The sequence below is a fragment of the Malus sylvestris genome, chromosome 8, assembly GCF_916048215.2.
Source record: "Malus sylvestris chromosome 8, drMalSylv7.2, whole genome shotgun sequence".
Classification (NCBI taxonomy): Eukaryota; Viridiplantae; Streptophyta; class Magnoliopsida; order Rosales; family Rosaceae; genus Malus; species Malus sylvestris.
The window spans coordinates 14,131,172-14,157,761 of NC_062267.1; the positions used below are offsets into that span (position 1 = coordinate 14,131,172).

A 26,590-nucleotide genomic window follows, 5' to 3' on the forward strand; every position below is an offset into this window, starting at 1 on the left:
AAACATGAAATTTAAATTTGACAACTTATGTGACACTTTAATATCTTTTATAGTTTTATTCTTCAACTCATATGTCAAATTTAAATATTAAACAAAAATTCATACTTATTTTCTTTACATTGGTAATGAAAGAAAATGAATTAAAAAGTATAAAAATATTTAAACATTGCATTGGTAAAAGAAAGTAATTAAAAGGCAAGGCTTTAAACCAATTTCAAAACTTAATAAAAAGCATTTAATAATTGATCAATATTTTTTTTGAAGCTATTGTCAAATTTGACAGGAAGGAAAGAGATGTCATTTTTTATTAAGCTATATCAGATTTGGCTTTTCGATTAGAAAATATTAATACTATCTCTTTTTACCCCTATTGCTTATTTGAATTTGAATATTTTGACAGCTTATTTAAGGGAGGTGATACTATTAGTTCGTCCCAATTGCTTTAGGAAAAGTAGTGTAGCGTGGGTGGTCGGTTTGATGACTGCGACGCCCTGGTGTGTAGGCTTGCTCGCCTACTGGCCAAGCAACTTTTAGTTCCCCAAAGTTTGTAACTTCTTTTGAGTACTACAGTATATTTTTTAAAAACATTTTCCTTTTGATCACGGAGAGAGAACAATCTTTATTTTGGAGATTATAGTTATTAAGTTATAACAGTATAAATTAACCAAATCTGCAGAAAGAGGTGAGCTTAATTAATATTATCTACATTTTTACATTTTCAAGACAAGTATTGCTACTACCAACCACGCAGATTTGACAAATATCTACTGAAATCTTTCTACGATTCTTTTTCAACAATCACAACACCACAGTGAGGACGTGGCGTTTTATGATTTGATTAACTACTATACGTAACTGCAAATTGAGCACTCAGTCTTAACTGCTTCCCTACTTCAAGGACTAATAACACTAGGAATTCAAGCTGGTTGACTGGTTGGTTATACCTATCGAAATTCTACGATACTTCGAAGCATTTTTATATTCTGAAGTTTTTAAACGTTAGATCTTGTTTATTATATTTTTTTATCAAGAGTTTAACGGTTAAAAAATCCAGAGTATAGAATTCCCTTTAAATATTGTTTCCTTCTTGAACATTACCTGTGGGTGGAGGCGTTGGATAATTCCAATTCAGCAACTCTTCTATCATCTGCATTGCAAGTTTATCCTCTTCATCCGGTTCTACCACACTCACTCCACCCTCAGTCAACCCCACCATTGACGATGAACTCGACGACGATGACAAGGACGACATCAATTCCTCTTGATTATCATGATTAGAACCCTGCTTCTTCTTCTTCCCAAGCTCAATCGTCATGACCCAATTGGAGCTCGCCCGCGATCCGGCCGGGCGCTTCTGCCAGACCCCAATGTGGGAATTGTCATTGTCGAGTCGAAGGCAAGTCAGGGAGGGCGATTGGCCTTTGCAGCATTTTCTGAGCTTGGCCCTGAGTAGCTCGGAAAGTGCTTTTGGAGACCATGGGGTGTCTTGGTCAGTGGGGGATTTCGTGTCTTGGTCGGAATTGTTGTTGTTCAATATCGGAAAATTGGTCTTGGCATTCTGTCCGTTCATCAAAATTGCTGCTTGGTCATATGCTCTTGCTGCTGCCTCTGCTGTCTCAAATGTCCCTAGCCACACCCTCCTCTTACTAAATCATCAACAACAGAAAAGACAATAGAGAAAGTAAGACAGATTTCCATAACACGTTGCTCGAGCAGTGCAGTCAGTCTGATATGTTATGTTATTAGATTCTGCTTGTCAGACAATCTGATATGCTATGCTACCAGATTGTTACGACAACGATGAAATGGGGGTGGATGAAGTATTAAATGGAAGAATGTGAGAGTGTGGTGGACTTACAGTAATGGGTGGCGAATTTCTGACACCCAAGAGCCCCACTGTCGCTGCCTGACTCCTCTGAACTTCCTTGATTGTACCATGTTTTTTTAGAAGGAAATAACCAGAGAGAGAGAATTTGAGAGATGGAATTTTAGAGAGAGATGAGGGAAGAGTATAGGCATTTACAAGAACTGTCGGTAGCTTGCTTGGTCTGAAAGCCTTTTGTAGTACAGAGAGAGAGAGAGAGAGAGAGAGTGCAATAAATTATTCACCTGCACAGCCATTATAAACACCCTCAGGTTCTTGACAACTGGAACAAAAGAAAATGAGCATCATGTTATGATCCTTTCTCCATCTCCCCACCAAAAAGAAATTGCACTTATTATTACTTACCAACAGAAAAAAAAAAAAAAATCTTCTTTTACCCTAATCAAATTAGGGTTTGCTAATCCAATGTTGGTGAAGAAGCTGTTGTGAGAAATGCCATTGTTTCATGTTATTCTTCTTAGGTTTTGCTGTGATCTTGAATATAATCAATTAGGGTTACTTAATCCAACGATAAATAATATTGAACTTTTTGGAAAACTCTTGCACATAAGTGTATGTAGCGTCCCTCTCACAGTAGGAGTATTATATGCACTTTCATGTGCGATAATCTTTTCGTTTATATATTGCATAATTTATGAAGATTTTTCTTATTCCTTGGATGCTTTAAAGGTTGGTTAGTTGATTTAGTAAGACTTTTGAGGATTGGTTACTTACTCTAGTATAAGACCAGGATTTCTATATAAATCATGCTAATAGAATAGTTTACTAATTCAATTCCAAAACAGACCCAATTTAGTATAATATTCTATAGAATTCTCTATGCATGCAAAATCGGTGTATACAATGCCTTCTCTCTTATAAATGAGTGGGGCATTATATACACACACATATATATATATATATATGCGCTTTTTCGTGTATACATGAGGCATACTACAGACTTTTGTTCCTTTTGCTTTTTTCCTCAGATGGGCATTATGTGTTTGGTTAGGGGTTGACTCAAAAGACTCTTGTGGATTGATTAGTTACTCTTCTAGGACCACAAGGGTCTCTACATTATTGACCTTTTTGCGTCCAAATTTATTGTTTGGCGTTGAATTTTCGACCTAGTTATTATCAATATATCATGTAGCATGGCTTGAATTATTGATCACCTTTTCTATGTTTGCCTTACACTATCTTCTGGACCTATAATGCCAGTGAGTAAATTGCAACAAAATAAATGAAAGGATGTTGTTGTGAAGTTAGCTCGTGATCTAAGAGTTGGAATAGGTTTCTGGAAGTTTTAGACGTGTAACCAGTTTTTGGGCAACCTATCTAACCAAGGCAGCAAGCACCAACTCGAGAGGTAAGCAAGTGTAGAAAGTAGGATTGATCGCCCTGGCTACCGGTCGGATCGAGGCAGAAACTTCATGCGTGTTTCTTGGTGCTGGGCGATGGGTCGTGATAGCTACACGATCCATCAGATTCATGGTTTCCGGATTTTTGGGCTACTTTTTTCAGTCTTGTTTTGGGAGGGTTTCGGCTTTCTTAGAAGGATTCCTATATTGTAATCTAAGATAGGACTTTAGGTATACCAATATGTATAGGACTTTAGGGTTTTATTCTTTGTACAAGAAATACAAGAGTGAAACACTTTAAGAAATCGTGAGAGCTTGTGAGATACCAAGAACTAAGGTTTGGTTGGTTGTGAGCTATCATAGTCCATCGAAAACAATATATTGTTAGCGCACTTGCGTAACAAAGGCAGCATCCTGGATATAACTACTTTTCCAATATCTTCTTTTTATCGTTATGTTGGAGGAAATTGAACCATGAACCTATCTTAATTCAACCACAATACATCATTCTCCTTTGCAATTGACTAACTACCATTGACTTTCTTTTTAATCTTTCCTCTTTCCTCAAAACATCAATATATTGAATTTGTCCCATTATAAATTTGCTGATACATTTACATCGACACTCAAGTGCTAAGTAATTACTAATTTGAAACGACATTAACCACTAGTATAGCAGGCTTAAAATAATGTATTACATTGGCATCTTCTACAATCAATTAATACATTGACTTGGTTTGTGCATAAAATTAAAGCACATTGGTCTACATAATCTTCACCAAATGACTTGGAAGATTCACAATAGGCACCTTGGAAGCAAAGTATATATATATATATATATATATATATATATATATATATATTCCTTAAAAGTTTGTTAAATTTAATGTTGCTTTAACTCTTCCTTGAAGCTATATAGTATTCCTTTACATATATGTATATATATGCTTTATCTCCATTTTGTTGCAGTCCAACAATTCTCAAATGGTTTTAGTGAGAGAAGTTAACAACGGTGCCACGTTTGCTTCATGGGATGCTTTATGCAACGATATATGAAGTTGATAGGCTGGATAATGGATGTGGGTTCAACTTATTGTTCAATGTACCTTGTTTTTTTCAGCAAGATTGAACTGAAACCTTTTAATTTTATGCATCATTTATTTGAGCCAGTTAAATTTGGCTGTCAATTCTTTTTGTTGATGTTGTTGTAATGCATATAAAGTGGTCATGCTTTTTGGGAAAATAAAGTATAAACTGACCAAGGAAAATTGCGTCTTCTTTTCTACTTTTTTCGATTTTTTCCCTCAAAAATCATGTAAAAGGGGTAATTCCAAAAGTGATAACCTAATGAATAAATGATATGGTTGTAAGTAATTTTGTTGTTGTTGGTATGATATAGTTGTAAAGTTAAGTTGTATAATGAAGTGGCACAATAAAACCCAAATGACTTTTCAAAGCACTTCTTTAGAATTAGAACAATAGTATGCAAAATCTGATTACAAGGGCGATGGTGGCTCAATTGAGTCTTGTCTAATGATTAAAGTTTTGATTTGGAGTCTTCTTCTAATGAGAAATTCTTCAAATAAAAGTTATATGAGAAACATTTCAGTATTATTGACACATCCCGACCCGGAATACCCACTTGGGCTCCGAATCAAGTTGTGTTCGCCGACACCAGGTGATGCGAATTTTAACTTAACACACAAATTAAACCCTCTTGTTGTCAAATTGTAGTAAAAATGCAACTAGGGATCGTTCTAAACCAGGGATTAGGAGGGCTTGCTAAAACCTCTAAACTGACTTAAAAACATACAAACAAAGTTAAAAACACTAAACTAGACTAAAAGAACTTAAAACAAACTCAAAGGACTCAAAACAAGCTAAAAACGCTCAAATCTGCCTAAAAACACAAACTGGGCAGATTTAGACTCTAACACACTTTTGTGACACCTAAAAACACAAATCAAAACAGATTTTGACTAATAAAACACTTTAAAGTAAAGGGGGTTTTGATTTTGACGAATTTGAAAACAAAACAAGTAAATTAAAGAACTAATGAAATCTGCACGAATTTGAGTAAATTGAATGGATGGAAGGCTAGCTAGGAGGTTTTTCTCCACACATGACATACTTGCACATAAACCAATTTTCAGTTGTTCTTTCGATCAATCATGAAACTCAACACCCCAGGTTAATTAAGTCTGCTTAAATTAACCTTCAAGTTCTCCTTAAGTTATTGAATTGGATGGGAAAGCGCATACAACAATTCAAGCATTCTTCAAAAGTTCTTTACGTGAACAGCACAATAAAGATACAATCAAAGATCATTAAGCATTATGAAAACTATAAGTATTGACGAGGCACTCGTTACTATGATGAGCATGAAACTCCTGCTAAGAATTTATTTAACGCGATCATTTATAAGCGATCTCCACTACTTGTGAATATAAGTTTGTAACTATTAGGTGAAACTCCCTTATACTCTAGCATCATATTCATGCATGCAAACTAAGTGTGCACTCTTAATAAACATGCACGAATAAGTTATGAATCAAGCAGTTAAACAAATTGAATTCACAACTGAAGGTAATCAAATCATATTGCAAGCATGAACATGGTTTCGAATTTCCCCCTAGCTAAGGGGGGTTTAGTTCCTCATACTCACAAAGCAAAGATAAACAAATTTAGACATTGAAAACAAAAGAATGAAAACACCTAAAAACGCTCCAACAATCCAACTTGAATGGCAAGCACGTCCAAGGGTCCTCCTTCTTCTCTTTGTTGCGGCACAAGGTGTGGTTTGATGGATGAGTAGTAAATTATGGTGGTGGATGGATATAGGTGAGTTATGGTGAAGGGTGGATGGGTGGATTGTGTTCTCTCGGCCAAGGAATGAAAGTGTAAGTGTATGGAGTTGTGAGATGTGAATGTAGTGTCTTTTGATGGATCTTTTTTCCTCCCCCTTGTTATGGTGAAGGGTGGATGTATTTATAGGCTAGGGAGAGGACCACCATCTAATTAAGGTGGTAGTGGTGTATGTTGTGGTAATGAGTGGATGTAATGGGTGTAGTGGGTGAGTGTTTGGTAATGAGTGGATGTAATGGGTGTAGTGGATGGATGTTTGGTAATGAGTGGATGTAATAGGTGTAGTGGCTGGATGTTTGGTAATGAGTGGATGTAATGGGTGTAGTGGGTGGATGTTTGGTAATGAGTGGATGTAATGGGTGTAGTGGATGGATGTTTGGTAATGAGTGGATGTAATGGGTGTAGTGGGTGGATGTTTGGTAATGAGTGGATGTAATGGGTGGATGTAATGGGTGTAGTGGATGGATGTTTGGTAATAAGTGGATGTAATGGGTGTAGTGGATGGATGTTTGGAGTTGTAGGTCAACACACTTGCACACACACATGCTGATTTCTAGCCTTCAAATCTTCAAAAACGTCAATCCTCATGTCTCCATGCTTGCACTATCCAATCTTGGCCCAAAAATGCTCCAAAATGCTCCAAATAGCACTTTGTTGCTAACTTTGTTATTTGAACCTACAAACACACGAAAATAGCTTATAATACATAATTGACTAAGAAATAACAACATAAATGCACAAGAACAAGCTAACTAAGTCACATAAATATGCTCCTATCACCAGGAGAGTGACAAAGCCACAAAGTGTAGTGATGTGTAAAATGTGAGTAAGTTTAAACCTAAGAGGGCCTAAGTATAAGAGTGCGCTGGTGATCGCGGGAATGAACCCATTTCACATGTGATGTCAGAGCATAAGTAAAGTACAGTAAAGTAGAATGAGAATTATACCATCGAAGGTAATCACTTATACCAAGATTTGCCAAGAATTCTCGTCGACACGAAAGCTCAGCTACTAAAACCTAAGGGGGCGAAAAACAGAGGTGAGTGGGCCTAAAAATAAAGTTTTATAAAAACCTTTTTGAAAACATTATAACCCCTCACCGTAAAACAAGTATAGTTTTCAAAATATACATACTGCGTATAGTATGAAAATACTTACCGTAGCCTGCAATAACTCAAGAATTCAATACAACACAAAATTCATAAATAGCCATATAACTTCCAGTAATCACAATATCTCGCACAGTAAACATATCACATCGAGTGTTCATCGACATATGCTGACACACGAGTTCATGCAGAGGTATCCTGACATGAACATGACTAGGTGTAATAATGATTTCCACTCTAGTATTATAATCACGTGAAGACTAGCGCTATGAGCATCACATATGAGTCCTAATTACCTATAGCAATCTAGGACAGGACTCACACCTACAATGAATCCAAAGTGAGCGTACGGTGCGATGTGAAGATTGGCCTTGGCCGGGGCGAGTACTAACACCAGTGCAGTACACGATGAGCAAGTAACGTAAATATGATCATGCCATAGTAAATCGATAATTCGATAATTCTAATCAATGCAATGCTATCAATAATCATAAATACTATTAAAGCATCGATACTAATAGGCATACATGTGCATCCCATGGGACATAGTATAATTGCATGAATTTCGTCAATACGATAATTTTATATACGTTACCCTAATCTAAGTAGTGTAACATAGAAAATTCTTTATCAAGTATATAAATGGAAACTAAAAAATATAATATATATATATATATAAGAAAAGACCCACTCACAGATACTTACGAGGTCGTAGCCGTTCAGACTAAAGAACTCGAAGTCTCTGATAGTAATCGTATCTAAACATAATATTAGGGCCTATTAGTAAAACTCAACTAAAACACTAAATCTGAGAAAATAGAGTGTGGATTCGAAATCAGAGCATCGAATTACGCTAAGTGTTGTCCCGGGAAAATTTTGTAAAAAGTCAACGAAAGAGTGAACGGTCAACCCTAAAAAGTCAACCAAGATGCTCCGGTGGTCAACTACGCTAAAAATTTGGAATTTCACTAAATGGATATCAAAAACAGACTCGGGACGTCGAAATTAGCCTAGGAAGATTTTTGGAAAAAAAATTGAAAAAGTCAACATAAGGAATATTCCAAGAAATATTCCAAAGAATATTCTAGGAATGTTCTTGATCCACATTGGAATTGGGCAGAGCCGGATCCGAACGGGATCGCGAATCTGGTTCTGTTTTTTTCCCTCAGGTCGGCCGCACCCAAAGAAGGAGAAAGCCAAAAATTGAGAAATTTAGACGAGAAACTTCCCCGACTCCGTTTAGCTTCAAATCTCAATTAAAACTAGCAACCCAATATATCAAATTCAAGCCCAAGGAACAAGGAATCGAAATATACCATTGGGTTCCTCGGTCGTGGCCAGAGTTGTTCGGAAAATGGCTCGAAAGCTGCCAGATCTCCGCCGAAATCTGGGGTGTCTTCCCCATAATGGTTATGTACCAAAACTCGTATCAAAACCCTTAAGAAAGCTAGAAACATAGACTAAAACATAATCCAAGAATTTTTAGGCTATCCTTAAAGCTTACTCTCGTTGGAAGTTTGTTAACTCGCCGGAAAACATGGCGGCATTCCCCTTTGCATTTCTATGCAGTGTGCACGAAGTCCAAAGAATGAGAAATCTAAGGGAGAGAATGTAGTCCGTTGTTTTGTGGTTCAAGCTCGTTGAAACGACGATGATGATGGCTCGGTTTCTAGGTTTCACCCATAAGAGAATAGAGATAAAACTAAGATAGATTTATGAGTTAAGAAAGATGAGAGGGCGGAAGAGTGTTCGAGAGAAAATGGAGTAGTGTGAGGTGGTGCTCTGGGTTGTGATGCTCGTCGGAGTCGACGAAAGTGGCGGTGGTGCTATGCTTCACAAAGGATGGGAGAAGTCCGAGAGAGAGAGAGAGAGCTATTCGGGAGAGAGAGGGAGAGATAGTTTTAAAATAATAAACTTAGTAAGAGGGAGTGAGGTGGCAACAAGAGTGTGGTCCAAGAGTTAAAAAAAACGAGAGTTTGAAAGAGAGAGGGACCGAAATTTCTAGAGAGAGAAGACACGGGACAGGGCATGAGTGGGGTGTGGGCCCCATGTGGCTTACAAAACAAGTCATAAAATATCTCTAAACATGAAATTATCAAATCACCCTTCACGTTCGTAAATCTGTAAAATCTCCATTGTAGCTCCAATTATATTCCGCTTGTGCCTACGCATTCGTATCGTCATGTACTTTGCAAATACGCTAAAAGAATATTTGGTATGTCTCACTATGCACTAGTAAACAAAAGTCAACAATCTCACCTCTAGGGCATTTTCGTCAAAAATTAGGGATGGATTGTCACATCTACCCACCTTAAAAAAAATTTCGTCCTCGAAATTTGAAATAAGTTGCTATACATAAAATACTCAAAGACAGATACAAAGTACATAAAGAAGAAGTCAAGATAGAGTGGTTGCATAGAAGAAAATGTCATTCTGTCGTGATCGGATTGCAATGATTCCTCTTTCATGCCTCCAAACTCAAACTTTCCTCCTCCTTCAATACAATACTAAAATATATAAAATCCTTTATGAAAACATGAAGTCAAAAATAGATATATAGTAACATATCGTCAAAATACGTACATAATATAACGTAGAATTTAAAATAGTTGTATTGAAATCAAAACTGAACATAGAAAAATTTCACCTACACACTTGTAGCATCACGTACTCTAGGGATAAGTGTAGCATCTTTGGGTCATGCCCAACAATAGATAACTAAATAAAAATACTAATGTAGACGGGCATAATTGTCCACTTGCTTAACAAACCCAACGAATAAGTTATCGATATTATAGTCTGCAACCCGCAATACCAACAACTCACTATTGTCTTGATAAGCAAGTAAGAAATTCTTGAGGATGCAATATTACCATCTTGCCCCTTATTGGGAAATGCACATAAATCGTCCAATTGGTGCCTCGATCACGCTCACGTATTACCCTCTCGAGCAACATCATCAACATTACACAATTTCCTATATCGCAATCTTGATCATTCGAATACCTATTTGCAATACTCTTCTGTCCATCATGTATTATGTGTAAAATCTCTATACCACGTCTCAAATAGTGTCATACTCAAAATCGAAAGTGTAACCCCAGTTATACATAACTCTAAAAAAGATAAGTGTAAATCATAATCATGCTAAAACTACGGATTAGACAAACATAACATGTACATTAAGGTCTGGATAGTTCGTTCAAATTGACTGTTAGTCTGAGGGTGAAATGTGGTACTGGACAAAAACTTAGTACTCATAACCTTCAAAAAGGCTTCCCAAGACTTAGAAATGAAATGCGTATCACGGTGAGATACAATAGTGACAAGTACACCATGAAACTCAAACAATGTAGTTAACAATATCTCAGTGAGTAGACTCATTATGAATAGTTTATTAGAAAATTAAGCCGAAAGGGTTAAATGAACACTTAAGAATTTGAGGATTAAAACAAGTCCATCAAATCTAGACTACAAGGTAATTGGGTTAAATGCATATATCTCGCTTCAACTGTAGCTTCTTGAATATTCAATCACCAACGGTAAAGATTCGTTTAATAGGGTATGTATTGGGTGATTCAGGAATTAATGGTCATAACTAAAATTTCAACGTTCGAGCAATTCTTCTAGACGATCTGTTTGCCCCAGAAACAATACAAAGTGCAATAGGGTAGACACGTACCCAAGGTTAATTGGAATGCCTTCCAGAACAAATAGGTGAATATGGAATCACAATCATAATAGATGCTGATCGAAACATCAGAAAAATTTGATAATTTCAAGAATGAGGAATTTTACTAAGTGGTCTAAACCTAGTCTTTCTGGACCAATGAAAAGTAAGCTGACTTGTCAAGTCAGTCTATAATCACCGAAACATTATCATAATCTCCACATGTACAAGATAGCTCATACATGGAGCTTATGGTGATATTTCCCCATCTCCATTTGGATACAGGAAGTGATTATAACCACTCGAACGATTTCTTGATGATTGTAAGTAACTTCATATCAAAACTCGTGAATTCCAACTGAAATGAAATAGGACAGGCTGAAAGTGTTCAAGGGTAGATAATGTCTTTTGCTGCGGTAAACAGTAATTACGTTTACACAACCGGGGTGATACATGATAGTGCAATCGTAAATGTTGATTTGGTTCTCCCACTGCCACAGTTAAAAATCTAGTTCCTTTCAAATGAAGATATAGTTGAAAGGTCTAAGGTTAGTAAAGAGTTTGGACACATTTCTCCAAAGAGAAGTGTCATCCAGTTTTCAAGTAAGGATGATAATTGTTGACTCTAAGTCATGAGTAAGATGGTTCATTTCGTACAGTTCCAAATGCTGGGGAACAAATGCGATACTTCGTTATGCTGCATCTACACAACCAAATCATCTAGATAAAATGTTAATGTGGATTTCCAAATTATCAACGTTGTCGAAAAATGAAGAATAATGCTCGGGAAGAGACAACATATAGGCTGTCATAAATTTCATTCATATCCAACATCCCAAACTAAAATATCTTTCCTCAGTCAACTTGGAAGGAAAATGCTATAGCTGAAAAGTCGCTAATAAACTATTGATAAAATTGACAAGGCCAATGATATCTCGCATTTCACAACACTTTTTGAGAATTTCAACTTTTTTCCGCTACAACCTTTTGGGAAAGAGAAAAGAATATTGTGTACTGAGATCACGTCTCCCAAGAAAACTACCAATTTAATCAAAGTTAACAGTTGAGGAATTTGGTATAAAGCTGATTGTCGGTGTTTAGAAAATTTTCTCTCGTTGCTAGGGTAGGTGAGAAAGTCATCGGTAAGACCACTACAAATTTGACAAGTTATGGAAGAAAACTCGAGTTAAAAAAGTTAGTCGGGTAGACCATCAATTCGAAGCATAAGTATTAACGGTTTTAATCATCACCCGATTGAGTTGCTAAAATCTAGGTACGATCCAAAGGTTTAGTCTTTTTTCTTCCTGACTAGGTTTGAGGTTCCCTAAGACAAAGTGTTTGGTCGAATAAATTCCTAATCGGTAAGATTTTGTAACTAAGTTTTCTCAATGATGTAGGGGTCATTCGAAAATGCACAAGGAAAACTGGTTTAGTACGAGAAAATGGATTGATGGTGTGCTTCATTTCACAATTTGGTGATGTCCCATGTAAAATTTTGAGAAATGACGCCACAGATATTCGTCCTAAAAATGTACCATACTACTTCCTTTCTATACACCACGTACTAAAAGGTCTTCACAATTGTCTCAATGCTCATTTCATTCTTACAACGGGAAAATAACTTGTGCCTCAATATTTATTTGTGGAAGTGATCGAAAAAGTGACTGGTCAAAAAGGTTTTGGTTACCTAAATGGGTAATATGGTTAACACAATCGTGAGTTTACCATCTTAATACAAAGCTTGTTCCTAAGTTTCCACGATTTAAATTTCCTCGGCCCTAGGTAGTCACTGTTAATCAATCTATCAGTTTCGTCACTAATTAACGCACATATGATATTTTGATATTGTTCGCTACCCTCAAACTGTGAACTAGCGTTCTAGCATAAAGGTATCATTCCCAAATACTAGTACTTGTGTCTAGTATCAGAAATCATATCACCTAAATATGGGTTGATAGTTCTTGGATATCGGACAATATCATCAATTAGTAGCACCACCGTATGCTGATTACATATTAGAGCCTGCTTGGGTAGATGGTTTCAGATGATTGGTAAGGAACTTGTCATGTGAGGTGGTTTCATTAATTCTAAGGAAATACTTACTACTTTGGGGATTTCTACTGATCGTAGGTATAACGAAATGACAAGTACAACATCGAAAGGTAATCTGGGAACTAATGTTGGTTGAAATATCCTAAGGCCGGAAAAAGGAATTTTGTCACAGCCCGCCTTAGGATAATTTTATCTATAGTGTGAAAGGACGGTTTACCCTTAAACGTGGGTAGTGGTATGCGTACATGACCTAGGTTTAGGTCTAAGTTATTTTCCTAAGTATGTGGAACTAATTAGAATTAAGTTGTTTTGTTGTTTTGGTTGGTTGGAGTGGACAATTTTGGAGCACACACACACATACACACACTCCAACTCCCTTTCTCTCTCTTATTCCCGTGCACTCTCTCTCTCTCTCTTCCCTCTCGATTTTCTTTTGTTTCCGTCAACTTTCTATGGATGAACGCCAAACTCACATTTCATGCACGGATCGACGTCAAGAAGGTAAGATTCGAACTCCTTGCAAGTCCCTGAGTTCATATATGCCATTTTTAAATTGTGAAACCCTCAAAAACTTGAGAAACCATCACCCCCAATTTGAGTATTGTTCACATGGTCATAATTATGGATGTTTCAGGAGATTTGAAGCTCATAAGAAGCTTTAGAAATCATTACGAAGCTCGGAGAAGAAAAACCAAGCAAATTGGACGTCAGGAAGCAGAGTTTGAAGAGTTTGAAACTTGGCCGAAATTATCGAGCTCTCTCCAGCGAGTTTTCGTGGATTTCAAGCCTTGAAATTGGTAAGGATATGTTCTTCTTGTTATAAGCTTTAAATTGAGACCAAGTTCATGAGTTTTGGTTAAGAAATGACTAAGATACAAGGTTTTAAAGTTTTTCCAGTTTCCGGCGACGGCGACAGTCGCTGGAGTTCGAAGGTAGGGGATCACGGAATATTCCTAATGGCGTTGGTTAGTTTAACGGTTTCTGTTACTATTTAACAGAATATTCCTAACGGGGTTAAGGGATTTCGTTAGGATGCCGGGGCGTGGCGGCGCGTGGGACGTCGGAAACTTTTTCTAAAAATATGGGGATATTCGTGAGGTTGTGTAGATCACATTGGTATATTCAAACATCCCATTTGAGCAATGTATGAGAAGTTATTAGCTAGTTTTGGTTATGTGCTTTAAATTAACGTTTTTATAGTTGTTTCGCACATAAAGGAGACTTATCCTGAGGACGAGCGCAGTCAAGGGGGACTTGGGGGCTACGACCCTTAAACATACCAGTGAGTGGGCTTTTGGTTTTCAGTATATACTTATATACTTGATATTTTTCCCAGAAAATACGTTTAAATGAAAGTATGCCTTGAAATGCCATGCATATAAATTTATGTTCAGTATTTGAATTAGTATATGTTGCATAATATATAATTGTGGTGCTGTGGACGCTCAGGTAAGCCTAGGTGAGTTTATGAATTGTGAATGTGAATAACGGTTGTGATTATTTGAGAAGCATAGAGCTCATAAACCTGCACCCTAGTGTTAGTGATTTAGCCAAAGATATGGTACAAGCCTGTATATAATGTCACATCCCGCACCCTATGCTCACACTGGATCCAATTTAGGTGCACAGTCTTGTCGTACAGACCATTATAGGTGGTTCCAACTCGTAGGTGACTAGTGATTTATCGTACAGCTATCATGAGAGTGTAGTATTGAGCAAAATTATATTACACCTAGTCTTGTCGTACATACCTTTTCAGTGGTTCCGACTCGTGTGCACTGTAGTGTCGTACAGGTCATTTGTAGTGACTCCAGCTAGATTGACTAATAAGCTATGAATTCAGTCGTACAGACTTTTGTAGGGATTCTGGCTAATGTATTATTTTCCATGAATTTATTTTCACCTGAGTTACTTATTATGTTTATATCTTGGCATGGCATACTTATGATTATGAATATGTGTAGCATGATTTGAATTGATATATATAGATATATGTATATGCTTATATTCTTTTTCTGGGAAAAAGTATATATGTTTTACAGCGAGGGGTTAGAGCATTTGATAATGAATTTTTGAAAAGCTTTGTTTTTGTCCACTCACGTTTTCTGTTTTACGCCCTTCCAGGTTTTAGGTAAACTTGCGGTCGGTGGCATTTGAGGATCTCGGTGGTTCTGACAAATTATATATTTAGTAGGACATCTTCTGGTACTGTATAATTAGTACTTGTCCTACTGGGCTGCACCTAGACTTTCTATGCTCTAATTAGGAGTATTTACACTTGTATCTCACTCTTAGCACTTTCTATTTATTAGTGCACATTAATTAGCTTCGGTTTTTATTTATTCGTATATTTCTTATCCTTATCGCTTCCGCACTGTGCAAATGGCTACGTCACCCTCACGTGACGGCAAACACGCCTTGATCTTTGGTTGGGGTGTGTCAAATTTGCTAATAATCTACTTTAGAACGGACTTAAATGGAAGTTGATCTTCCTCCTGAAGATCCGGAATAATCACTAGTGCGTTTAAAAAGATTAGTGCTATCGGGGATTAAAAGTCGTTGTCCCCCAAGCGTTCTTCCGTCGAGTGCTACCACTTTAGCACCACGTTATCGCTTAAGACAGTTCTAGAATCTTGACAAAGTAAACTTCGAAGGAATTCTAATAGATGGTATACTAACGGATGCTGCCAAGGAATTAAAACTATTCTTGGTTTCTTAACTCGAAAGGGTGGGTTGGTAAAGATGATGAGATAATAGTAGTGGAATTGATGAGTAAAGTATTTGGTGGTACACAATTACCGACACAATAGCCTTGCTTTAGGGCCACAACTCGTTTCCAAATCAAGATTTCCCTTGGCAAGGAGGTTCTTTGTTAAAGTCTAGAAGCGGTTGCCAAAATGTTCTTCTAACATGTCAATAAGTCATCCAAATAACCCATAACTTAGGAAAACACCTAACACATTTTTTGATATTCGACGAGGTGGCAAGATTCGACACTTAGGTTTAAGAACCAAGTATGCTTACATCACGTGTGTGATGAACGCAATACCGCCCAAACTTATGCTATGATACCAAACTGACACACCCCGACCTAGAATGCCCACTTGGGCTCCGAATCGAGTTGTGTTGGTCGACAATAGGAGGGTGACGAAGCCATAAAGTGTAGTGATGTGGAATATGTGAGTAAGTTTAAACCTAAAAGTGCCTAAGTATAAGAGTGTGTTGGTGAGCGAGAATGAACCCATTTCATACATGATGTCAAGGTATAAGTAAAGTAAAGTAAAATAGGATGAGAATTATACCATCAAAGGCAACCACCTATACCAAGATTTGACAAGAATCCTCATCGACATGAAAGCTCAGCTACTAAAACCCAGAGGGGCGAAAAACAAGGGTGAGTGGGCCTAAAAATAAAGTTTTACAAAAACCTTTTTGAAACCATTATAACCACTCGCCGTAAAACAAATATAGTTTCCAAAATATACATACTACGTATAGTATGAAAATACTTACCATAGCCTACAATAACTCTATAATTCAATATGTCACAAAATTCGTAAACAACCATATAACTTTCAGTAATCACAATATCTCGCAGAAATAAACATAACACATCAAGTGCTCATCGACATATGTTGACACACGAGTTCATGTAGAAGTATTTTAATATGAACAAGACTGGGTGTAATAATGATTTCTGCTTTAATACTATAATCACATGAAGACTGGCACTATGAGCATCACATATGAGTCCTAATTGCCTATAGCAATCCAGGAAAGGACTCGCACCTACAATGAATCCAAAGTGAGCGTACGGTATGATGTGAACATACATGTGAAAGATTGGCCCTGGCCCGGGCGAGTACTAACACCATTAAAGCACATGATGAGTAGATAACGTAAATATGATCATGCCATAGTGAATTGATAATTCTAATCATTGCAATGCTATTCATAATCATAAACATTATTAAAGCATCCATACTAATACGTATACATGTGCATCCCATGGGACGTAGTATAATTGCATGAATTCCATCAATACGATAATTTTATATACATTACCCTAATCTAAGTGTAACGTAGAAAATTATTTATCAAATATATAAATGAAAACTAACAAATATATATATATATATATATATATATAATATAAAAGAAAAGACTCACTCATAGATACTTGCGAGGTCACAGCCATTCGGACTAAAGAAGTTGGAGTCTCTGATAGTAATCGTACTTAAGCATAATATTGGGGTCCTTTAGTAAAACTCAGCTAAAACACTAAATTTGGGAAAACGGAGTGCAGATTCGGAGTCAGAGTGTCGAATTACGCTAAGAGGTATCACGGGCAAATTTGGTAAAAAGTCAACAAAAAAGTCAACGGTCAACCTTAAAAAGTCAATCGAGACACTCCGGCGGTCAACTACGCTAAAACTTTGGAATTTCAGTAAATAGATATCAAAAACGGACTCGGGACATCGAAATTTGCCTAGGAGGGTTTCCGAAAAAATTTCAAAAAAGTCAGCATAAGGAATATTCTAGGGAATATTCCAGGAATATTTATGATCCACATTGGAATTGGGCTGGATCAGATCCCAGGTTCGGATCCAGATCCGGGTGGCGGATCTGGTTTTTTTTTTCCTTTTTTTTTCTCAAGTCGAGTTGACTAAACCCAACAAAGGAGAAAGCAGGAAATTGGAAAATTTAGCCAGGAAACTTCTCCGGCTTCGTTTAGCTTTAAATCTCAATTAAAACTAGCAACCATGTATGTCAAATTAAAGCCCAAGGAACAAGGAATCGAAATATACCATTGAGTTCCTCGGCCGTGGCTGGAGTTGGCAGAAAAAGAGCTCAAAAGCTAACGAATCTCCGTCAGAATCTAAGGTGTCTTCCTCGCAACGATTCTGTACCAAAACCCGCATCAAAACCCTTAAGAAAGCTAGAAACATATGCTAAAACATGATCCAAGAATTTTTAGGATGTCCTCAAAGCGTACTCTCATTGGAAGTTTGTGAACTAACCGTAAAACATGGTGGCGTTCCCCATTACGTTTTTATGCAGTGTGCACGAAGTCCAGATAATAAGATATCTGAGGGAGATAATGTAGTGCGTTGTTTTGTGGTTCAAGCTCATTGAAACGACGATGATGATGGCTCGGTTTCTTGGTTTCACCAATAGGAGAAGAGAGAGTGAACTAAGATAGATTTAGAGTTGAGAGAGATGAGAGGGCGGAAGAATGTTCGAGAGAAAATGGAGCAATGTGAGGTGGTGATCTGGGTTGTGATGCTTATTGGGATCGACGAAAGTGGTGGTGGTGCTATGCTTCACAGAGGATGGGAGAAGTCCGGGAGAGAGAGCTTTTTGGGAAAGAGAGGGAAAAAGATTTTAAAAATAATAAACTTAGTACGAAGGAATGAGGTGGCAACAAGAGTGTGGTCCAAGAGTTTAAAAAAATGAGAGTTCGAAAGAGAGGGACCAAAATTTCTAGAGAGAGAGGACACGAGACAGGGCATGAGTGAAGTGTGGGCCCCACGTGGCTCACAAAACAAATCACAAAATATCTCTAAACATGAAATTACCAAATCATCCTTCACGTTCGTAAATCTATAAAATCTCCATCGTAGCTCCAAATTCGATTCCTCTTATGGCCACGCATTCGTATCGTTGCATACTATGCAAATAGCTAAAAGAATATTTCGTATGTCTCACTATTCTCTGGTCAACGAAATTCAACAATCTCACCTCTAGGGAATTTTCATCAAATCACTCTTTTTAAAATTTATAAAATCATAAAATTAGGGATGGGTTGTCACAATTATATTTTGATAATCCAACTCTTTATTTTCTATGTCATCATTTATAGGTCATTTTTAAGATGAATTCTTAGATCATTCTTACGCAAATAGATTTGAACTATTAAGACATCTAACTGCGACAAAGAAAATCACAAACATCTAAAAAAACAATAATAAGATGATCATTTAATCAAATGGTCAAATAATTTTCGAGTTAGAATGTAAAATGATCTTTAAGGAAAGACTTAAAACATAGTCTTTTGATCATTAAATTAAATTGTTCTTAAATTGAATTGGTCTTACGAGAGTATTCCTTAAATAAGTTTATTTGGAAAATCTCTCCATTCAATTTCCCTCCATGCTAATGTTGCAATAAATAACCCCAATACAATTGTAAAGAATTTTCATATCAAGGAAAATTTATATTGTATAATATTATGAAATAGAGTACAATGAATTTTTTTTTTGAACAAACGATATTATCTACACTAAGGGGGAGGGGGTAGGTTTAGCCTCACAATAGGCTAGCAATAATGTGGTTCAAATTCACCTTTGGCGAGAATCGAACCTAAAACCTCTCACTTACAAGTGAAGATGAATACCACTAGACCGTCATACTAAGTGGCATAGAGTACAATGATTTAACACACCTTTTTTTTTATCTTATGCATATCCTTTATTAATCTCAACTGTTAATTTTACTTTAATTGTTTAGTCTAACAACTACGAAACTAGATGGATGTGCATGACGTAAGAAAGGAGTGTTAAAATCAATTTCCAAATATTTGTTGAGAAAAACTTATGATCCTTGACTAAATCATAGTCATTTTCCCCAAGTTGTACCAACCATATTCTAGTGCCCTCAAGAATGTGTCAAATTTTATTTCTCCTTAAAAATTTTGTAACTTTAAATCCTCTTTATCCCACACAAAATGAAGAGATGCCCTATGAGTCTGTGACTTGCATTCTATAAATCTTTCTTCTACTGTTTTGTTTCCTTACACATAAATCTTCCTGTTAAAAAAAAAAAAATTAGGTCTAACCACTTAGTATTATGGTCTAGTCGTATTCCTCTTCACTTGTAAGTGAGAGGTCTTAGATTCAATTTTCGCCAAAGGCGAATTTGAACTATATTATTTCTAGAATACCATGTGTGCATAATGTCTGATATTTCAAACTTTTTACCGTCTTTCAATGGTTAAGTTCTTTTAAGCTCAAGTGTTTTTATCTGATACTTTTTCTTCCTTTACTTTTGACACTGGATGCACCAAATTCACCTAAAAAGTTTGCAGCTCAAGTCAAGAAGTTGGTGCTTTGCGGACATCAGCAGGTACACTATTCTTTACTTGCTAAATATATTTATATGAAGCTAATTTTCCTCCAAAACTAATATTTTTTCTGCATAATTCACTTCTGACACTTACCTTACACATTTTTCAAAAAGTTGGATCCAAACTCTATGCAACAGTTGATCTAGATAAGGCGAGGGCTGAGTGGACGCGAATGATAAATGATCCAAACAATCCGTAATGGGGGGAAATTTCACATCTACTGTGCCCACATCTCACACATTATATTTACTGTAAAAGATGATGATCTCATTGGGGCAACCCTAATTGGAAGAGTTTATACACTTGTTGAGGAGATAATCAAGGGTTATGTGGTGGACAGATGGGTTGAAATTTTAGATGAAGGTTACAATCCAATCCACGGTAATTCTAAAATTCATGTCAAATTACAGTTTTCTAGTGTTGCAGAAGATTTTCAATGGTCCCTTGGGATTAGAAACCCTAAGTATGAAGATGTTCTTTGAACATTTTTGAATTAAAGGCAAGGTTGTAGGGTTACCCTGTACCAAGATTCGCATGTCGCAGACCAATTTAATCCTCATATTCCTATGCCCCTAGGAGGATTATATGAGCCCTAGAGATGTTGGGAGGACATCTTTGATGCAATCACTAACGTAAGGCAGTTTATTTACATAACTAGCTGGTCTGTGTACACTGAAATAACATTGATAAGGGACTTGAGAAGGCGAAAAGATGACATTACACTAGGGTAGCTTCTTAAGAGGAAGGCTAATGAGGGTGTTTTGGTTTTGTTGCTTGTTTGGGATGACATGACTTCTATTGAGGAGCTAAAGAATGATGGTTTGATGACAACTCATTATCAAGAAACAAAAGCATATTTTCGAAACACGAAAGTGCGTAGCTTCTTATGCCCTCGAAACCCTGATGAAGGGAAAAGTGAGACTGTCACAATGTTTTCTCACCATCAGAAAACAGTTGTGGTGGACAGTGAGATATTTGGCGGAGGATCACAAAGGAGGATTGTGAGTTTTATCACAGGCATTGATCTTTGTGATGGAAGATATGATACTAAAAAACATCCCGTGTTTGCAACACTAGGCACAACCCACCAGAATGATTTCTGTGGATGTAAATTTCTTCTTCCTTGATCTTGGACAAAATTGCATCTACAAAACAATTAACACTTTTGGTCAAGGCCAAAAGCCTCACGCACCCACGATGAATTGGGGGGGGGGGGTGGCTTTGGCTGAAGAACCTCCGATGCCAAAGTTATAATTGAGAGAGAAAGTGTTTGAGAATTTTAGAGAATTTTAGCAAGAGACTTGGAAGTAGTTTTTGGAGAAAATGCAGAGCTATTTATAGGGATATGGCTGGCCCTATTAGAAGAATAGGGACCAGCCCTTTGGGTTTTTTTTGGGTGTAATTTGTAGTTAATTAGCCATTAATAGATTAATTAGGTAATAAATCCATTAATTGACTAATTAACATAATTTGAAACAAATAACTTGGGAGTTATGGAATAATTATCTAATCAATTAGCTAATTAATAAAATAATTAGCTAATTGATTAGCTAAAAAGGGAAAAATGGGGTAGAAAATATATGGAATGAAATAGGTTTTGGGAGTTACCTTGTAGAAGGGATTTGATGAGGATGAATGAAATAGGTTTTGAATTGTTACCTATTTTGGGCACTTTTGACTTGGTTGAGGGATGATTGCCCGCTGCTCACGCATAGGAATCCTAATATGCTTCAAGGGTATTTTTGTCCTCTTTTATCTAAAAATCCACGTGTCACCTTGTGATTATTTTTGGCTCCACAAATGCCCACATACCTACTGGGCTGCTTGCAGGAAAGGGCAAGAGGTGTAGAGACCTCCAATTTTGATGCAGATTCTCTCTTGGACTTGGAATTAGATTCTTCTAGGAAAGGGAAATAAATCGCCTTCAAAGCCTATTTAAGCTTACCTTAAGTTGGGGATTAAATCAACTTCGGAGGGTAATTATTTATCCCTACAACAAAGAGAGAATGCTAGAGGATATTTGTTCCCCCTCCCCTAACACTCTTCTTTGCTTGGCCGTGCAAAGAACTATCTTTCGTTGATTGTTTTATCTTCTTCACGCCGCACCAATGTAAGAAAAACTTAATTCTCCTTGTCTTCTTCTTGGGAAATGCTGCCATATGGCAGCCGTCGGGATGGTGCAGCACGTTGACTGGCAAGGGCTAAGAGTTGGCTTGGCATGGGCTAAGGAGGTGGTGTGGCAGGGGCCATTGCTTGTGCTGCTCGACTTAATTGAAACCAAGGATTAGCTCGGCATGGGCAGTGGTTTGGGTTGCCATGTCTGGGCTGCTTGCCAAAAATGAGGAAATTGCTTGAGTTTGATTTCTCAGCTGCTGTAGATGGAGTAGTCAAGGATTTAGCTGCCAAGATTTGAGCTGTTGAAGATGAAGTGTCGGATGAGCAAACTGTTAAGTGCAAAAGTAGTTGTTGCCCCTTGATCATTTGTTGCCTGGTTGATCTTCAAGCATTCAATCTTTTGAGCTATGTGGCCTTCTCGCACTGAAGATCTTACCCAGATGGGTGTTGGGGAATTAGTTTACCCTCTCGCACTGGAGAGCAATTAGTTTATCCTCTCGCACTGGAGAGCAATTAGTTATCCTCTCACATTAGAGAGCAAATCCATATGGGTGTCGGGGAATTGGTTTACCCTTTCACATTGGAGAGCAAACTCATATGGGTGTCGGGGAATTGGTTTACCCTCTCACATTGAAGAGCAATTAGTTTATCCTCTCGCATTGGAGAGCAGACCCAGAAAGGATTTTGAGCAGTTGTTGTGGACATCAGTTGAGGAAAGCTGGACTATTAGACAACTGAAATAATCCTCAGCCTGCGAGGTCTTGTTTGGCGAACTGCTTGAGACTTTGAACTACTTGTGGAACCTACATAAGGGTGTAAGCGCAGTGAGCTGCTCTAAGAATTATTGCACCATCAATAGGTGTTTCGTCGTGTGCCCTTTTGAGGCTTGGTTGACACGAGCAACATGGCAAAATCGGCATAGCTGGGAGCCGTGGTGTAAGATTGGCACAGTTATGAGCCATGGTGATATGTCAATGGCTGCCAGGAGCCGTGGAGTAGGTAGGCACAGCTGTGAAAGTAGAGCTGGGGCTGGCTTGGGCCAGGTTGTTCACAGCAGGAAGAATTGTCAGAAGTGTTGAGAACAAGGCTTGCCCGCGGTTTTTGGTAGTTGGGCCTTCTGGTACTCGTCTACCCCTGGCGTGCCATTAGGCTGAGCTACTACGTTTGTCAGAACAGAAGTAATCTTTATATCCGGAAATCTATGTGGGGTAGTCTTGTCTGCTCGATCTTGTCATTGAAAAATGACTCGCTTATGTTGGTCATGTCTCATCAGAGCGCATTGTCAATATCTTCGTTGCGCAGGAAATCGAGTAATCGCTCGGTCATGAGCTTTTCTACTTCTTACTGAATTTGCCTTTTTTGGGAATGATAGAGCTCTCGGCTGCCCCTGGTTGTGACTTACTGGTCTAGGCTGCTTTTCCATGTGTTTGGCTTATTTATGCTGCAACTACGGTGGGTGTGGTATGTTCCTAGCAGATGAATGTTTAACTCACAGGCTGCTGGTTGAACTTGAGCTGGATTGAGTGACTGTTTCTCTCCATCTGTTGTGCTGCCTACTCCGATGTGAGGTGGAGGATGCTCCTTGCGGGCCTTGCTGCGAATGAACATTTTGCCTAGAAGATTGCTCATGTTGATTATCGGAGTGTGGCCCCAACCGTGAATGTATGTTTGTTCGTGGGCCTAACTGAGAGTGCACGCTCCTCCATTCGCTAAGATGGAACTAATCTTGAATCGATTTGGGCTGCTTGGAAAGCCACAGGAGCAAACTGGGCCGTATGAGCAGGTTGGGCCGTAGGAGTAGGCTGGGCCATAGGAGAAGGTTGGGCCACGAGAGTAGACTGCTTAGCGTGTGGCGCACGTGGGTGCGAGGCTAGGGCTCGACTTAGCAACGTGTTAGGCTTGAAGTGACATGGCTTGGGCCGTGGGCTTTAGATGGCACGGCTTGGGCTTGCTTAGATGGCACGGCTCGGGCCATGGTGGTGACACCATGAACTTCGTCGCAAGTGGTCATAGTGGTGGCCACCGCGATGGTTCCCTTGGTGGAAACTTGTGGTGGTGGTGCCACTCCATTTATTGTCACATTTAGCCTCGTGGATCACCACGGTCCCATCTCTTGAATATTGGAATTTTCACTTGTTGAATTTTCTAAATTTCTAGCCATTGTACTTCTCTTTTACGTTTTATCAAAAAAAAAATTGCAAATAAAAAAATTCTAAAAATAAGAGCATACGAAAAATCTACAAATGGACAAGAAAATAGGAAACCTTGGATGCGAGAGTTTTCTACGAGTGTGGGACTCAACTCTCAATGAAAGCACCAATTTGTGGATGCAAATTTCTTTCTCCTTGATCTTGGACAAAATTGCACCTACAAAACAATTAACACTTTTGGTCAAGGCCAAAAGCCTCACGCGTCCACGATGAATTTGGGGGGGGGGGATTTGGCTGAAGAACCTCCGATGCCAAAATCAGAATTTAGAGAGAAAGTGTTTGAGAAATTTAGAGAATTTTAGCAAGAGACTTGGAAATAGTTTTTGGAGAGAATGGAGAGCTATTTATAGGGATATGGCCGACCCTATTAGGAGAATAGGGACCGACCATTTAGGGGTTTTTTTTGTGGGTGTAATTTGTAGTTAATTAGCCATTAATAGATTAATTAGGTAATAAATCCATTAATTGACTAATTAACATAATTTGAAAGAAATAACTTGGGAGTTATGGAATAATTATCTAATCAATTAGCTAATTAATAAAATAATTAGCTAATTGATTAGCTAAAAAAGGGAAAATGGGGTAGAAAATATATGGAATGAAATAGGTTTTGGAGAAGGGATTTGATGAGGATGAATGAAATAGGTTTTGAATTGTTACCTATTTTGGGCACTTTTGACTTGGTTGAGGGATGATTGCCCGCTGCTCGTGCGTAGGAATCCCAATATGCCTCAAGGGTATTTTTATCCTCTTTTATCCAAAAATCCACGTGTCACCTTGTGATTATTTTTTGCTCCACAATTTCCACCAGCTCAACTTTGTAGGCTCTTCAATCAGGAAACGCAATCCAAGGAAGCCCTGGCATGATATTCATTGCAAACTGGAAGAACCAGTTGCTTAGAATGTCTTGCGCAACTTTGAGCAAAGGTGGAAAAAATAGGTTGGATAAATGTTCTTAATTCCACTAGGCAAACTTGAAGAAATCACAGTTCAGCCTTTACAAAATATGTTTTCGAATGACAACGAATCATGGAACGTTCAACTGTTCAGATCCATCGACGAGTTGCTTTTGCTTTCCTGAAAAGCCTCTTGAAGCAACAAAAATGGAACTTGTGAGTAGGAAGAATAACATCATCGACCGAAGCATTCATAACGCGTATATCCATGTTATTCGGCGAGCCACAAACTTCATTTACATTGAGAATCAGTATTTCCTTGGCAGCTTATTTGGGAGACATTAGAGATGAGGATATTATAATGAAGGAGCTTTCGGTGAAGATTGTTAGCAAAATCGAAGTGGGAGAGAGATTTATCGTCTACATTGTTGTCCCAATGTGGCCCAAAGGTACACCTGAGAGTGCTTCTTCTCGAGCTATATTGGATTGGCAAAGGAGAATAGTGGAGATGATGTACACTGACATCTCTGAGGCTCTTCAAAGAAAGGCCTCAAATGCAAACCTTAATGATTATCTCAATTCTTCTGCCTTGGCAACCGAGAGACGGAGATGGATGGCGAATATAAACCTCTTGAGACTTCAGAGCTAGACACCGATTACAAAAGAGCTCAACAGGCCCGGCGTTTCATGATTTACATGCATTAAAAAAATGATGATAAGTAAACAGACTCATAAATTTAAAGTTAACATTAGTACTAGCATGTCAGAATGTGCATTCCAAATTCACAGTCTAATAACATAACATGTGAGATATACTATACCAAACCATTATCCATGTTCGAGTACAATTTAATGAACATTCTCTAACATGTTTTTTTTTTCTTTCAGTTGGTGATGAATACATAATCATTGGATCTGCGAACATAAATCAAAAGTCAATGGATGGGGCAAGGGACTCTAAGATTGCTATAGGAGCATTCCAACCTAACCATTTAGCTTCCACAATCCCAGCAAGGGCCCAGATGTATGCTTTCAGACTAGCACTATGGTATGAGCACCTCAAAGTGGATGACAACTCCTTCTGGCATCTAGAATCTTTGGAATGAATTCGATGAGTAAACCAGATTGTCGAAAAGAATTGGGAATTTTACTTGAGCGACACTTGTTATCAAGACCTTCCAGGTCATCTTCTCCACTACCCCATTGAGGTAAGCAAGAATAGAGCTCTAACAACACTACCGGGCTTTGAATATTTCCCCGATACAAAGGCTAGAGTTTTCAGCACCAAATCCAAGTACATTCTTCCAATCTTCACCACCTAG

At 37.8% G+C, this 26,590-nt stretch overlaps 1 protein-coding gene and 1 pseudogene across 1 annotated transcript; one reads left to right on the plus strand and one right to left on the minus strand.

The window, feature by feature from the left end:
- Positions 1–671: 671 nt before the first annotated feature.
- On the minus strand, positions 672–2,118 carry LOC126631017 (ethylene-responsive transcription factor SHINE 2-like). Its single transcript, XM_050301174.1, has 2 exons — positions 1,859–2,118; positions 672–1,646 (listed from the first exon to the last, which is right to left on the minus strand). The coding sequence occupies exons 1-2, from the start codon at positions 1,936–1,938 to the stop codon at positions 1,070–1,072; spliced, it is 657 nt and encodes a 218-aa protein (XP_050157131.1). The 5' UTR covers positions 1,939–2,118; the 3' UTR covers positions 672–1,069.
- A 960-nt stretch (positions 2,119–3,078) lies between these two features.
- LOC126631391 (phospholipase D alpha 1-like) lies at positions 3,079–26,590 on the plus strand (annotated as a pseudogene).

What these genes read in the sequence shown, in the direction of transcription:
- LOC126631017 (XM_050301174.1), bottom strand. Translation starts at nt 1,938, where the DNA reads ATGGTACAATCAAGGAAGTTCAGAGGAGTCAGGCAGCGACAGTGGGGC. An exon ending in GAAATTCGCCACCCATTACT is followed by an intron (nt 1,647 to 1,858) that starts GTAAGTCCACCA and finishes TTGATGATTTAG; the next exon opens with TAAGAGGAGGGTGTGGCTAG.